General features: G+C 42.2%; 1 protein-coding gene across 3 annotated transcripts in view; it reads right to left on the bottom strand.

Annotated features, from left to right (window-relative positions):
• Mtus2 (microtubule associated scaffold protein 2) overlaps window positions 1-13,707 on the bottom strand; it is a 386,941-nt gene extending 373,234 nt beyond the window's left edge. For all 3 annotated transcript variants that reach the window (XM_042685472.1, XM_042685473.1, XM_042685474.1), the window contains exon 1: window positions 11,554-13,707. In XM_042685472.1, coding sequence (XP_042541406.1) covers window positions 11,554-13,707 — 2,154 coding nt within the window. The remainder of the gene's footprint in view (window positions 1-11,553) is intronic.
• Between the last annotated feature and the right edge of the window lie 322 nt (window positions 13,708-14,029).

The following is a 14,029-nucleotide window of genomic DNA, read 5'->3' as shown; positions in this document are numbered from 1 at the left end:
TTCACACTTGAGTACCACCAAACATATTTATTCATAAGTTTATAAGCTAAATCTAGCTTCTACATAGAAAGGAAAACATGCATCATTTGTCTCTCTGGGACTGAGTAACTTCACTCAACATGATTTTTCCCAAGTCTGTCCATTTCTTTACAAATGATACAATATCATTCTTTCTAATGGATGAGTACAATTCAGTATGTACACATACCACATTCATCCACTGAGGGACATCTGGGTTGATTCTATATCTTAGTACAGTGAACAGTGCCCTCCATATACTTTAAATCATCTGGCGGCTCTTTATAATACCCAGGATAATGGAAAATCCTGCTGCCTCTGAGCTTATCCCCTCTACCAGCTGCAGCACTGCTTTTGGTTTTTTGGTGATTAATTAGAAATAAGAATTTCATAAAGTTTCCTGCCTGGGCTGGCTTTGAACTGCTACGATTCTCTGATCTCAGCCTCTTGAGTATCTAGGATTACAGGCTTGAGCCACAATGCCCGGGTAAATTCTAAACATTTCTGAGCTGTGGGTGGCTTAATCCAAGTATGCAGAATTCACAGCCATGGATAACTATCATCAATCTCTCTCTCTTTTCTATCATTGTCTCTCAATTTGTATTTCTTCTGTTTCTTTCTGTCTCTGCTTCTCTCTGTTTCTCTCTCTTACACACACACACACACACACACACACACACACACACACACTCCCCTCCTAATTCTTCTATTTCTCTGGAGAGACCTGATTAATAGTGGCAGCTCCTCTTAGAGATGAAGTGAAGCTGAGGAGTGGCAAGAGTCCTGGTCCTGAGTCATGCATCTGTGCACTGAGACAGTACCTCCCCCAGTCCCTGCACCCTTGTAATGCCTTCCCAGCTCCCTCCCCCAAGCTGAAAAGTGCTCTTATGTCATCAGTGGGAAAAGGTGACCCTGAGATGTCCACACAAGCAGAAACACAGACCAGTTTTGCTAAGTGGGTATAATTCAATGCCCTGGCATTTCTAGACCCCCAGATGATCTCAGAAACAACTTCTGGAGCTTCAGATGTTAGTGTTGCTCCTAAAATCCAAGAAGAGCCTCTGTCCTTTAGATGATCTTTACCCTTGACCAATCTCTTCTACCACGCTAGGTAACAAGGGTGGTTCTGTTATCACTGATTTTTAAGACTTTCCTATTTTATAAAAAATATGACCTCTATAATTAAGAATTAGTTCTCTTGGAACTAGTCAGAAAAGTTTCCTTTTGCTGTGGCAGGGGTCAGTGCTTTTTGGATTTCTGAACAGAGGAAAGGAATTCCACCAAGCTGTGGCTGTAGAAACAAATGGCCAGGTTCATCCTGTTCCTACTTCTCAGTAAAGAACATTAACCCAGAAATTAGTGGAGTGGCCACCTCTCTCCGCTGTATGCTGTCACTAGAGATAAGGCCTGTGGGCCTTGGGTGTTCTGATTACAGCATAAATGTCCTGATTTAGCAGCTAGTTAAGGCTGGGTAACTCTCCTTAAGCAACAGGGGTCTCTCTTAACCTTTCACTAATGGCACACACCCTCTAGACAAAAAAAAAAAAAAAAAGATGTGGAGTGGCTTCTAGAAGAAGACAAAACAGTTTTGGAGGAAATGTGCATTTAGATACAAATTACTCTTTTCCTGTGTATATGCTAATACTGAGGCTTATATTCGGGATCTCACTTTCATTTAGCTTTTTCAAGGCTGGAACTCTACAATTTGAGCCGCACCTCTACTTCTGGCATTTTTGCTATTTAACTGACAATAAGAGTCTTCTCATGGACTTTGCTACTCTCCCTGTCTTTGACCTATGATCCTTGGATCTCAGATTTCTGAGTAGCTCAGATTACAGGCCTGAGCCTGTACCAGTCTTTAAATTATTCTTCAAGGGAGCAGAAGCAGCATCAAGAAGAACTACACAGAAGAAAAATAAAGGTCACAGAGAAAGAACTAAAGATAGGAATAGGATTTGTGCCTCCATCTCCAAATCAAGTTGCCCTTGTGAATGTTTTTAATGCTTTTATGCTTTGAGAAGACCTTTCATCCTTTCATCTGTTTAACAGCCTTGGTGCTGATCAGCTGCAGAGAAAGACCCAGTGGTAAAGCCTGACCCTGACTTCAAGTCCCAGGTTTATGAGGGTCTAGAAATTTCAGAATGACTCAGAGACTATTGTCTAAAATCTAAATGGTAGCTAGCTCATTGCTCATGAGATACCACTGAGGCAGCCAAGCTGAGGTTCCTCTGGACCAAGATACTCTTATGCACCACCCCACAGGAGAGACCATATATGAGTAGGCCCTAATGGAGAGAACAGATCAACTTCTCTAGTGCTTTTCTCTCTTTAGTGATGAGGTGAGAAGCTGGTGCTCTCTAGGGCATCTCAATGAGGTTCTTTTTTTGTGGCCTTAGATGGGTGACTTAAACCTTTCTACATTCATTTCTTTATCCACACAACTATAAATACTGTAATAGCAGTGCTGGGTGCTATGGCTCACATTTGTAATCTCAGCTGCTTAGGAGATGGAGATCGGGAGAATCAAGGTTCCAAGCCAGCCACTAAAAAAAATTAGCAGCACCTCATTTCAACAAACAAGGTAGATATGGTGATAAATGTCTGTAATCATAGCCCGGCAAGAGGCATATGTATGCTTTAAAGCCAGCCCTGGCCAGAACTATGAGACCATACCTGAAAACAACTTTTTAAAAGGAGGATAGAGATGTGGCTCAAGTGGTTGAGTACCTACCAAACAAGTGCGAGGCCCTGAGTTCAAATACCAATACTGTCCAAAAAAAAATTAAAACTTTCAAAACCAACCCCTGAAAAAATGTACGAATGAATGGAGCCAATGGCTGGTTTATATTATGTGGCTTGATGCACAGTACACATCCAACTAAATGTTAGTCCTAATAACTATTCATAATAGAACTGAACAGCCTGTGCCTAACATAACTTCTGCCTACTGTTCTTCATAGAAGGTTTTCTAAAAAGCAAACACTCTCATGAGAAGACAGGTCTGCTCAATTTAAAGAATATATGTACTTTGGACTCGTCCAAGCTTTGACCTAACTCATAGAAGAATTACATTCCCTTATTTAAACATGGAAGCTAATTTAAGTGCATACTTATCTAGTCTCATATTCATTATGTGAGTAAACTTCAAATCAGACTCCTTAGAAATTGGCCCCATTATATAAGCACCAGACTTGTCAAAAAGGTACATCTGTGAAGACAATCTCCCACAGTCAAAAACACTTCTGTACTCGTGTATCCCTGAATGTGAGCAATGGGTTTAGAGGCAATACCTTTTTCCCCAACTCACTGAAAATGTAAAACAGACTTTAAGGTACTTTAAAGAACAGCTGGGAGGCAGTGTCTCACAGCTATAATCCTAGCTTCTCAGGAAGCTGAGATTTGAAACACTGTAGTCCACACTGAACCCAGGCAGAAAAGTACTGTAGGGATGGAGTTCCGGGAAGATGGCGGAGGAGAAGCTGGAATCTGAACAAGCTCTCGCATAGAAAGCAGGTTTAGAGTTCCAGTGAACAGTCCTAAGCCAGAGAATCACACCAAGTGTGCCATCACAGGACAGAGAGTTAGACAAGAGAGGGGAAGCCAAGACAAGGAGACACATCTGAGCGCCTGCCAGCAGCCGCGGCGGCGGCGGCAGGGTCGCGGCGGCGACCACAGCCGCGGCCATACCTGAGCGCTCACACAGAGAGTCCGGGACGAAGGAGCCAGACGCAGCGGGCGAGAGGATTCTACTCAACACCAGCAAGAACCGACAAGGAGCGGACATCTTCATCCTGCAGTTTGCAGACCAGAGACGACCCGGGATCCAAGACTCGGCGTGAGTAGAAGCCCGACATCCTCACTCCTTCTCCGGGAGCAGAGGAGGGAAGGCCACCCCTCCCCCCCCCAGCACCGGTGATCTCCATCTTGGATACCGACAAAGCTCGGAGGAGCGGCTAGCTCCAACTCAGGCCTTGGAATAAAACGAGTCATATAACAGGTCACAAGAACTTAACGGCAAAGTGACCAGCCAGACTCAGCTCCATCCAGGGAAAAGTCACCCAGCTCAGGCACCAGCCATTGGAGTGGCTTTCCTCACTGGGTAACCAGAGCCAGAGGCTGCCCCTCCCTCTAGCAGCCTCCACAATCAATTGAAAAACAGAAACCCTGAGAATGGCTCCAGGGTGGGCTCTGTGAATTTTTCACAAAATAGCCCCAGGGAAAAGCTACTGTTTGTTGAAAGGCCTCAACTCTACCAGAACCTAGCCTCATCACCCCTCTTTTGTGATTCTCAAAGCAGATCACCCTCCCATTAAACTAACCTGGGAGGGGAATCTCAAAATCTTGGGTAAAGCAGAGCATTTTTCTGCCTGTTCGAACAAACTGACTTAAGAAACCAATCAAGCCACAGGACCTCAAGCTGACCAGAGACTCCAACAAGAGGCTGGGTACAGACAAAAGGGAGATACAGGATTCTTCCCACCCCTCCCAAAAAAATCAAAAAAAAAAAAATCAAAGAACTTTTTTTTCTTCTTTTCTTTTTTCTTTTTTTTTTTTGGTACCTTATATATATAAAATTTTTTTTTCCTTTTCTAAAACTTTTATTAATCTTTAATTTTTGCCTTTTTTGAAAAAATAATTGTTTTCCAGTAACTTTTTTTTCCCTCTTATAATTTTTATTTTAGGAATACGTGAATGTACGTTTTCCTTTCTTTTCTTGTCTTCTCTCTCTTTTTCTTTCTTTCTTAATTATCTTTTTGTTTTTTGTCTAGCTCTACTGAACTTCTGATCTTTTTTTTTCTCCCTTTCTTATCCTTTTCACCTTTTCCTTTCTTTTGTTCTTCTGTATGTGACTTAACTCTTGTCCTGCACATCCTCAGATAAACCCATAGTTAACTAGTAGACCCTATCCCCCATTGTGTACACACTTAATCCACAAATTTATTACTCAATCCAAAACCTCTGAGACTTAAATTCCTTAATAGCAGTACTACCTCTTTATACCTATATAATATTTTAAGCATTTTTTAAGTTTTTCACATCTCCTCTATCTCCCTCCTGTTTTCTCATTATATTCACATTCCTCCCTAAATAGATGGTCTTTCAATCTCCATAACTATATTAATTTTTACGTTTCTAATTTTTTTTCTGGTCTCTTTTCATTTCCCTTTCCCTTTCTTCTTTTTCTCTCCCTCTCTACTTGCATCCTACCCAACCTATTTCCTGCATTGAGATTAGGACATAGTTAACTCTCCCTGTGCCTCCCCCCACCAATCTATTCCTAATTTTTACCCACATCTCTCCCTAACCCTAAAAATTTCTGGTTTTCCAAACTCTTCTCTGCGGTTCGAAGCCCATTAACATATAGTTGTTTGATGTTGAATAGATGTATCTGTTGAACTAGATTGTATCTGTAGACTATTGACTGTATAAATGCAAACGTTGGTTGATGGTTGCCTTAAGATAGTGTTCTAGCACAAAACTGGTGCTATTTTCATCTCAAATGGGCAGAGTAAGCCGGAAAAACACAAGAAAAATGGCAAATCCGGGTATCTCAATTCCCAATCTTGATAATCAGGGGTCAGATCAGATAATGAACAATCCAGAGGAGAGTTCCCAAATATCTCTACAAACACTGGTGGCAAACATGATAAATGAGAAGTTTGACAACTTACAAAGGACTCTGTATGAGCGTGATAGGGAGAGAGAGGAGGCATCCCAAAAGTTTATACAGGAATATCATAAGCGTGAGGAAGCTACTCAAAAACTGATACAGGATTTGCGTGAACAACTTGAGAATACTCAAAGAGAAAGGGAGCAATGGCGTGAGCAGGCTGAGAACACTCAAAGAGAACTGCAGGAATCCCACGAACGGGAGGAAAGAGAACTGCAGGAATCCCACAAACGGGAGGAAGCTAATCAAAGAGTAATTCAGGAATTGAGAGACCAGGTAGAGAACACACAAAGATCACTAAAGGCATTCATGGAATCCATTAACAAAGAGCTGAAGGAAGTCAGGGAGACCACAAAGGGAATGCTGAATGGAACCCAACAGAAGGAATGGGAGTCCAAAGAAACCATAACCAATCAACTAAGTGATTTGAGAACAAACACTGAACACCAAATTAAGGAAGTAAGGAAATTCATACAAGATCTAAAACAGAGCTTCAACAAAGAACTTGAAGCCATCAAAGCTGACCAATTAGAAGGAAAAGAGATAAAAAACAAAGTAGAGAGTCTTGACAGCAGGTTAGACCATGCAGAAGATCGAATCTCAGGGATTGAAGACAGCCTAGATATTATACAGAAAGAACATACAACCATCCAAGACAAGTCCAAGAAATATGATAGATCTATCCAACACCTGGAAGACACCATCAGAAGGCCTAATCTAAGGATAATGGGTGTAGAGGAGCACCTAGAAACAGAAGTTAATGGTCTAGGAAATTTGTTTAACAGGATCCTAGCAGAGAACTTCCCAAACATACAAAAAGATAGGCCTATTCAGATACAAGAAGCTTTTAGAACCCCAAATAGACCAGACCAGAATAGGACATCCCACTGTCACATTATAATCCATACAGGATCAACTCAGACCAAGGAAAAGATCCTTAAAGCTGTCAAGGAGAAAAGGGTAATCACCTATAAAGGGAAACCAATTAGAATCACCTCAGATTTCTCAGCAGAGACAATCAAAGCAAGAAGAGCCTGGAATGATGTATGCCATGCCCTAAAAACAAACAACTATCAACCAAGAATACTGTACCCAGCTAAACTCTCCTTCATAACTGAAGGCCAAATAAAAACCTTCCATAGCAAAGAAAAATTGAAACAATACATCTCCACCAAACCAGCCCTACAAAAGATTCTTAAAGATGTCCTACACATAGAAAACCAACAAGACCGCAACAAAGGCCAAGAAACTGCACCCAAACTGAGAATCCAAGAACCATAGGAAGAACCCAGTTTTCGCAGCCCCCAAGAAGGTGGATAACATGGCAGGAACTCCCAAATACCTCTCAGTCCTATCTCTTAACGTTAACGGACTGAACTCTCCAATTAAGCGACATAGACTGTCTAGTTGGATTAAAAAACAAGACCCTTCTATCTGCTGCCTTCAGGAGTCACATCTTGCCCGTAAAAACAAACACATTTTCAATGTTAAAGGCTGGAACAAAATCTACCAAGCAAACGGCCCCCATAAACAGGCGGGAGTTGCAATCTTAATATCAGATAAAATAGACTTCAAATTAAAATTCGTGAGAAGAGATAAAGAAGGTCGCTACATACTAATTAAAGGATCTCTCCTTCAGGAGGATATTACAATTCTAAATATCTATTCGCCAAACAATGGAGCACCCAAATTTATCAAAGAAACACTACTTTCCCTCAAATCCCATATAGATCCAAAGACATTAATTGTTGGGGATTTTAACACACCACTCTCCCCACTAGATAGATCAACTCGGCAAAAACTCAACAGAGAAACTGCAGATCTAAACAGCTGCATAGATCAACTAGACTTAACAGACATCTACCGAACATTTCACCCAGCAGCATCAGAATACACGTTTTTCTCAGCAGCACATGGAATGTTTTCTAAAATAGACCACATTTTAGGCCACAAAGCAAACTTGTCTAAATTCAGAAACATTGAAGTTATACCTTGCATTCTCTCTGACCACAAGGGAATAAAATTAGAACTCAACACCAAAAGCCACCAAAGAAAGTGCAGTATCACATGGAGGCTGAACAACACACTGCTGAATCAAGAGTGGGTCATGGAAGAGATTAGAAAGGAAATTCAAATGTTCATGCTATTCAACAAAAATGAACACACAAAATACCAGCTCCTCTGGGACACAGCAAAGGCAGTACTCAGAGGCAAGTTTATAGCTCTGAGCTCCTACATCAACAAATTGGAGAGATCTGAAACTAGCAATTTAATGACACATCTAAACCTCCTTGAAAAAGAGCAGCAAGATAAACCCCAATCCAGTAGACGGAAAGAAATAATCAAAATTAAATCAGAATTAAATGAATTAGAATCCAAAAAAACTATAGAAAGAATCAACAAAACAAAGAGTTGGTTCTTCGAAAAACTTAACAAAATTGACAGACCCTTAGCAAATCTTATCAGAAAAAGAAGAGAACACACCCAAATTAATAAACTCAGAGATGAGAATGGAAACATCACCACGGAAACAACCAAGATTCAGAACATTATAAGGGAATAGTTCTCAAAACTTTATGCTAATAAGTTTGAGAACTTGACAGAAATGGACCTTTTCCTAGCAAATATTGACATGCCAAAACTAAACCAAGATGAGTTAAACCAGCTTAACAGGCCCATATCAAGCACTGAAATAGAAACAGCAATAAGAGACCTCCCAGCTAAGAAAAGTCCAGGACCAGATGGTTTTACAGCGGAATTTTACAAGGCCTTCAAAGCAGAGCTCACACCAATACTCCTCCAACTCTTTAATGAAATTGAAAGAGAAAGCTCACTACCGAACACATTCTATGAAGCCATCATAACCCTCATCCCAAAACCAGGCAGGGACTCATCAAAGAAAGAGAACTATAGACCCATTTCTTTGATGAACATTGATGCAAAACTTCTCAACAAAATTTTGGCCAATCGACTTCAACAATTCATCCAAAAAATCATACACCATGATCAAACAGGATTCATTTCAGGGATGCAAAGCTGGTTCAATATACGCAAATCAATTAATATTATTCATCACATCAAGAATAAGAATAAGAACCACATGGTTATCTCAATAGACGCAGAAAAAGCATTCGACAAGATCCAACACCCCTTTATGATCAAGGTTTTGGAAAAATTAGGAATCCATGGAACATTCCTCAATACAATAAAGGCTGTATATGACAAACCTACAGCCAGCATTATACTCAATGGTGAAAAACTAAAGCCATTTCCTCTTAACTCAGGAACAAGACAAGGATGCCCACTCTCTCCACTTCTCTTCAATCTAGTATTAGAATGCCTAGCTACAGCAATAAGACAAGATGCAGACATAAAGGGGATCCAAATAGGGAAAGAAGAAATAAAACTCTCCCTCTTTGCAGATGACATGATCTTGTATTTAAAGAATCCCATAGACTCCACTCCCAAATTACTCAAGCTGATTCAAAACTTTGGCAAAGTAGCAGGTTATAAAATTAACCCCCAAAAATCAATGGCTTTTCTGTATGCCAACAATGAGAAAAGTGTGGCTGAAATTAGGAAAGCAACTCCATTTGTAATAGCCCCACAAAAAATAAAATACCTCGGAATTAACTTAACTAAAGAAGTGAAGGACCTCTATGATGAAAACTTTAAAATCTTGAAAAAGGAAATCAACACAGGACTTAAAAAATGGCAAAACCTCCCATGCTCCTGGATTGGAAAGATTAACATCGTGAAAATGGCAATACTTCCCAAGGCTATCTACAAATTCAACGCAATACCTATCAAAATTCCACCCTCATTCTTCAAGGAAATAGAAGAGGCAATCCAAAAATTCATATGGAACAATAAAAGACCCCGAATAGCAAAAACGCTCCTCAACGGAAAGAACACTGCTGGAGGAATATCAATACCAAATTTCAAACTCTACTATAAAGCCATAGTAATCAAAACAGCTTGGTATTGGCATAAGAACAGACCTCAGGACCAATGGAATAGAATTGAAAACCCAGAAATGAACCTACAGACCTATAGCCATCTAATCTTCGATAAGGGAGCTAAAACAATAGAATGGAAGACAGACAGCCTCTTCAGTAAATGGTGCTGGCAAAACTGGTTAACTACATGTAGAAAACTAAAGCTAGATCCTTATATATCACCCTGCACCAGAATCAACTCCAAATGGATCAAAGACCTTGAACTCAAAGCAGACACTCTAAAAACATTACAGGATGGAATAGGAGAAACCCTGGGTCTCCTTGGCTCAGGCCGAAATTTTCTGAATAGAGACCCGGAAACACAACAAATCAAAGAAAGGTTGGACAAATGGGATTGTATAAGGTTGCAGAGCTTCTGCAGGGCAAATGACATAGCTAGCAAGATCAATAGAAAGCCCTCGGACTGGGAGAAGATCTTTACTAGCCATACAACGGACAAGGGTCTCATATCTAAAATATACTTGGAACTCAAAAAATTAAACCCCCCAACAACAAATCCTCAAAGAAACAACTGCCCAATAAGTAAGTGGGCGAAAGACTTAAAGAGAAGCTTCTCTGAAGAAGAAAGAAGGATGGCCAATAGACACATGAAGAAATGTTCAACATCCCTAGCCATAAAAGAAATGCAAATCAAAACAACATTGAGATATCACCTCACTCCAGTTAGAACGGCAAAAATCAAGAACTCTAACAACAACAGATGCTGGAGGGGATGTGGACAGAAAGCAACCTTACTTCATTGTTGGTGGGAATATAAACTTGTTCAACCACTTTGGAAAGCAGTATGGAGGTTCCTCAAAAGACTTCACATAGAGCTCCCCTATGACCCAGCAATCCCACTTTTGGGCATTTACCCAAATGTTTACAAACTAGACCACACTAAAGCTACCAGCACACTATGTTTATTGCAGCATTATTTACCATAGCTAAGATATGGAACCAACCCAGATGCCCCTCAGTAGATGAATGGATCAAGAAAATGTGGTATATATACACAATGGAATTCTATGCCTCCATCAGAAAGAATGACATTGCCCCATTTGTTAGGAAATGGAAAAACTTGGAAAAAATTATATTAAGTGAAGTAAGCCAGGCCCAAAGAAGCGTAGGTCCCATGGTTTCCCTTATTTGTAATATCTAGTATATGTATGAGTCAAGCGGAAAAGGTCAGATAATGTGATGTCAGGAAAATGAACCCTTAGATGTGTATTTTAATGGTTTTTTTCTTTCATGCATGTGTTTCTAACACATTTATAAGATTATCTCTTTGTTGCTTTGTATGTCCCTCCTCCACAGTATAACCCCTGCTTTCACTATATTTGATGTCAGTATAACTTGTGGAGGAGATGGGGAAAAACCAGTTGTTTAAGGATACAGGTGGACCTGTTGCAACAATGAGAAGTACAAGTTGTCATGTCCAAAACGAGCTTTACAACGTTGGTGCGGGGGGGGGGGGGGGGGGGAGGGGGGGGGGGAAGGAGAAGGATTGGGATTAGGGGGGGAGGGGGGAGGCTGGGAAGGGATGTGAAGGATAAACAAAGGAGGAGGCTGCAATGCTTGGTAAGAAATGTACGCATTATCCTGCCCATGTAACTGTAACTCCTCTGTACAGTATGTTCACAAATAAAATTAAATTAAATTAAAAAAAAAAAAAAAGTACTGTAGGCTCCATCTCCAAAATGACCAGCAAAAACTAGGTCTGGAGGCATGGTTGAAGTGGTAAAGCATGACCCAAGTAAGGAAGCTAGCTAAGCAGGCCCTAAGTTCAAACCCTGATGAAATAACACTCTGGAGGAAAAAAAGTTAAAAAAATTTACAGATAGGATCACAGTGACATTCTCTTACCTCTTGTAAAAACTTTTCACTCATCTGACTGAAATGATGTCCTGGGGGCTTGATCCCAGACACCATTAGCCCAGAGCTGAAGACCCTTGGCTTCTGTAAGTCAGGCTTGAATTTCTCATAGAGGTTGGCAGATGGCTTAAGGTCGCCACCTGCAGCCTTCTCCTCCTGGACAAGAGGCATGCCACATGCAGGAGGGGTGTACGGAAGCCCCACAGGGACCAGCGAAGTGTCCACCGGGCCCAGTGCTGGCGGATTCCTCCTTATATAGGTGATGATCTTAGGTCTCACATGCTTGGGTTTGGGCATAACCACAGGCTTCACTTCTGTCCTTTCCTCTGGTTTTTCAATGAGATGTCTCTCCATTGCTTCCTGTGAAGCAGGCGAGTCCTTGGAGTTTGTGACGACAGGTTTGGGAATGCCACTGAGGCAGGTGTCCTTGTCAGGCACTTTGGGGAATGTCTTCAATACCTGCGGGCTGTCAATGGAGGGTAAAGTGAAGGGGTCCACATTGCACACGTCAAGGTTCTGAAAACTGCTACAAGGTGGCGTGGGCTGCTGGGTCATGTTCACAGTTGCCTCTGAGTGGAGGGGGGCTGGAGTACTGAGAACTGAATCTGCCCTCAATGGGATTTCCGTCTTGGCTGCATTTTCTAGATAGTTCCTACTTTCAGCCTCAGGTATCGTGGTCTCTTTGCTTTGCTCTACTTCCAAGCTGCTGCTCTGAGGGTCCGGGTGGGCAGGGCCTTCAGTGTCACTCTGTACAACAGAAGAACCTGAGAGCAATGCCTCAAAACTGGCCGTGGACTCACTGCCCAGCCTTCTCTTGTCTACTCTGACCTCGGGGGACCGGCTGTCAGTTGAATCACTGGGAACAAAAGCCATATGGCCATCACTAGATGAAAAGTTTCTAGGTGTCATTTCCCCCCACTCCCTACCAGGAGTTGGTGATGTTTTTCCAGTGGGCTGACTACCAGCCACTCCTAGGGGAGCAGGGCCCTGTTTGGGGGCAGTTTGGAGTGGATGCTCCACACCAAGGTTGCCTGCCATCTTCCCTCCATCACCGCTGTCTCTTCCCATCCCATGAGGCTGGCGGCTGCTGGATGGACCACTAACTACAGGAGTGGTTTCCTGGGTTGACATACCTTCTTCCCTGTGACACCCTGGACCTCCCGCCAGGCTTGACTTGAATTCCTGCTCTGCCTTAGCCTGAACAGGTTTCATCTCCAATTCTGCATCTCTCTTTCCTTGGCCTAATTGTGCTTCTGGATAATGCAGGTTGTCCTTTGATTCTGACCTTGAATTCAGAGCAAGGTCCAGAGGGGCAGCCCTGGCTGAAAGTTCACTGTGAGCATTCTGTCCCTGTGTACCTGCTGTCTGGGTCTCTGAGGGACTGGTCTCCTGGGCTTCTGAGGTAGATGGTTTAGGGGGACCCAAATTCTCTCCCTCTGAGGTACCATCAGCTGGAGGAAAAGCAGTTCCCCTGGAATCATCAGCAAATGTCCTCTGTGATGCCTCTCCACCCTCAAGCACATGACCCCGGGGCTCAGGAGTGTCCATCCAGGTAGGCTGTAGATACTGAAGAATCCTGCTGCCAGCTGTGGCTGTGGAGCTGCTTGCTCTATGCAAAGAATGCCTCTTCAGCTCCTCATTGTCAAGTGTCTTTGCCAATTTGTCCTTGGGAGCATGTCTGGGAACCTCAGTGTTCCTTTTAGCCAAAACCTCTGGACTGCTCTCAGCTACTATATTCCTCCAACTTACCAGACTTGATCCCTGGCCACTTTGAGGGGTTGACAGAAAATCTGCGCCTTGGTCTATAGTACATTCTTCATTTAGTTCCCGATGGACAGTGGGAGAATGTTTATTATCTTTCAGGCTGGTAGAGCCAGGCTGAGATACTTTCCCAGAGCCCTGGAGTCGGTGAGGGTCACTGTAAAAATGGGGGTGCTGTCCTGGCCCACTTGAATTTGCATTTCCAAGTTCATCAGCCAGATCACATGTCTTGGCCTCTTCACAAGAGGAACTGACCTCCAACATGATTGGATTGGCATTTGTATCTCCAAGACTTAGAATATGCTCGTTGTTATTTTTCGCTCCATTTCTGTTGTCCCGCAACTGATTGAAACATGATTTCTTGGGGGCCACAGGGATGCTCATTGTCAACCCTTCACTGGACAATGCTGGCCATACAGTTCTCCTCAATGGGGAATGGACTTCCTTCAAGCTTTAGCTCAAGTAACAGATAATCTTCAAGCTGCTTGTCCCCCTCTGGCAATGTCACAGTACAACACAGCTTTAGCCTTCTTCCAAAGAGTTACAAAAGCCAGCATTGTTTGTGATGCTCAATGAGACCAATTAGTCCATAAGACCTAAGAAAACAGAAAAGGATGTTCACATTAGACTGACACATAGAAATACTTGGGAGGAAGAAGCATGGCAAACACATACTGGCAAAACTCCTCACTTCCATCCTGTTATT

Source organism: Dipodomys spectabilis, unplaced genomic scaffold (assembly GCF_019054845.1).
Source record: "Dipodomys spectabilis isolate Male_0828 unplaced genomic scaffold, ASM1905484v1 ptg000095l, whole genome shotgun sequence".
NCBI lineage: Eukaryota > Metazoa > Chordata > Mammalia > Rodentia > Heteromyidae > Dipodomys > Dipodomys spectabilis.
Note: the sequence above shows the minus strand (reverse complement) of the source record. Positions and strands in the feature narration are given on the sequence as shown.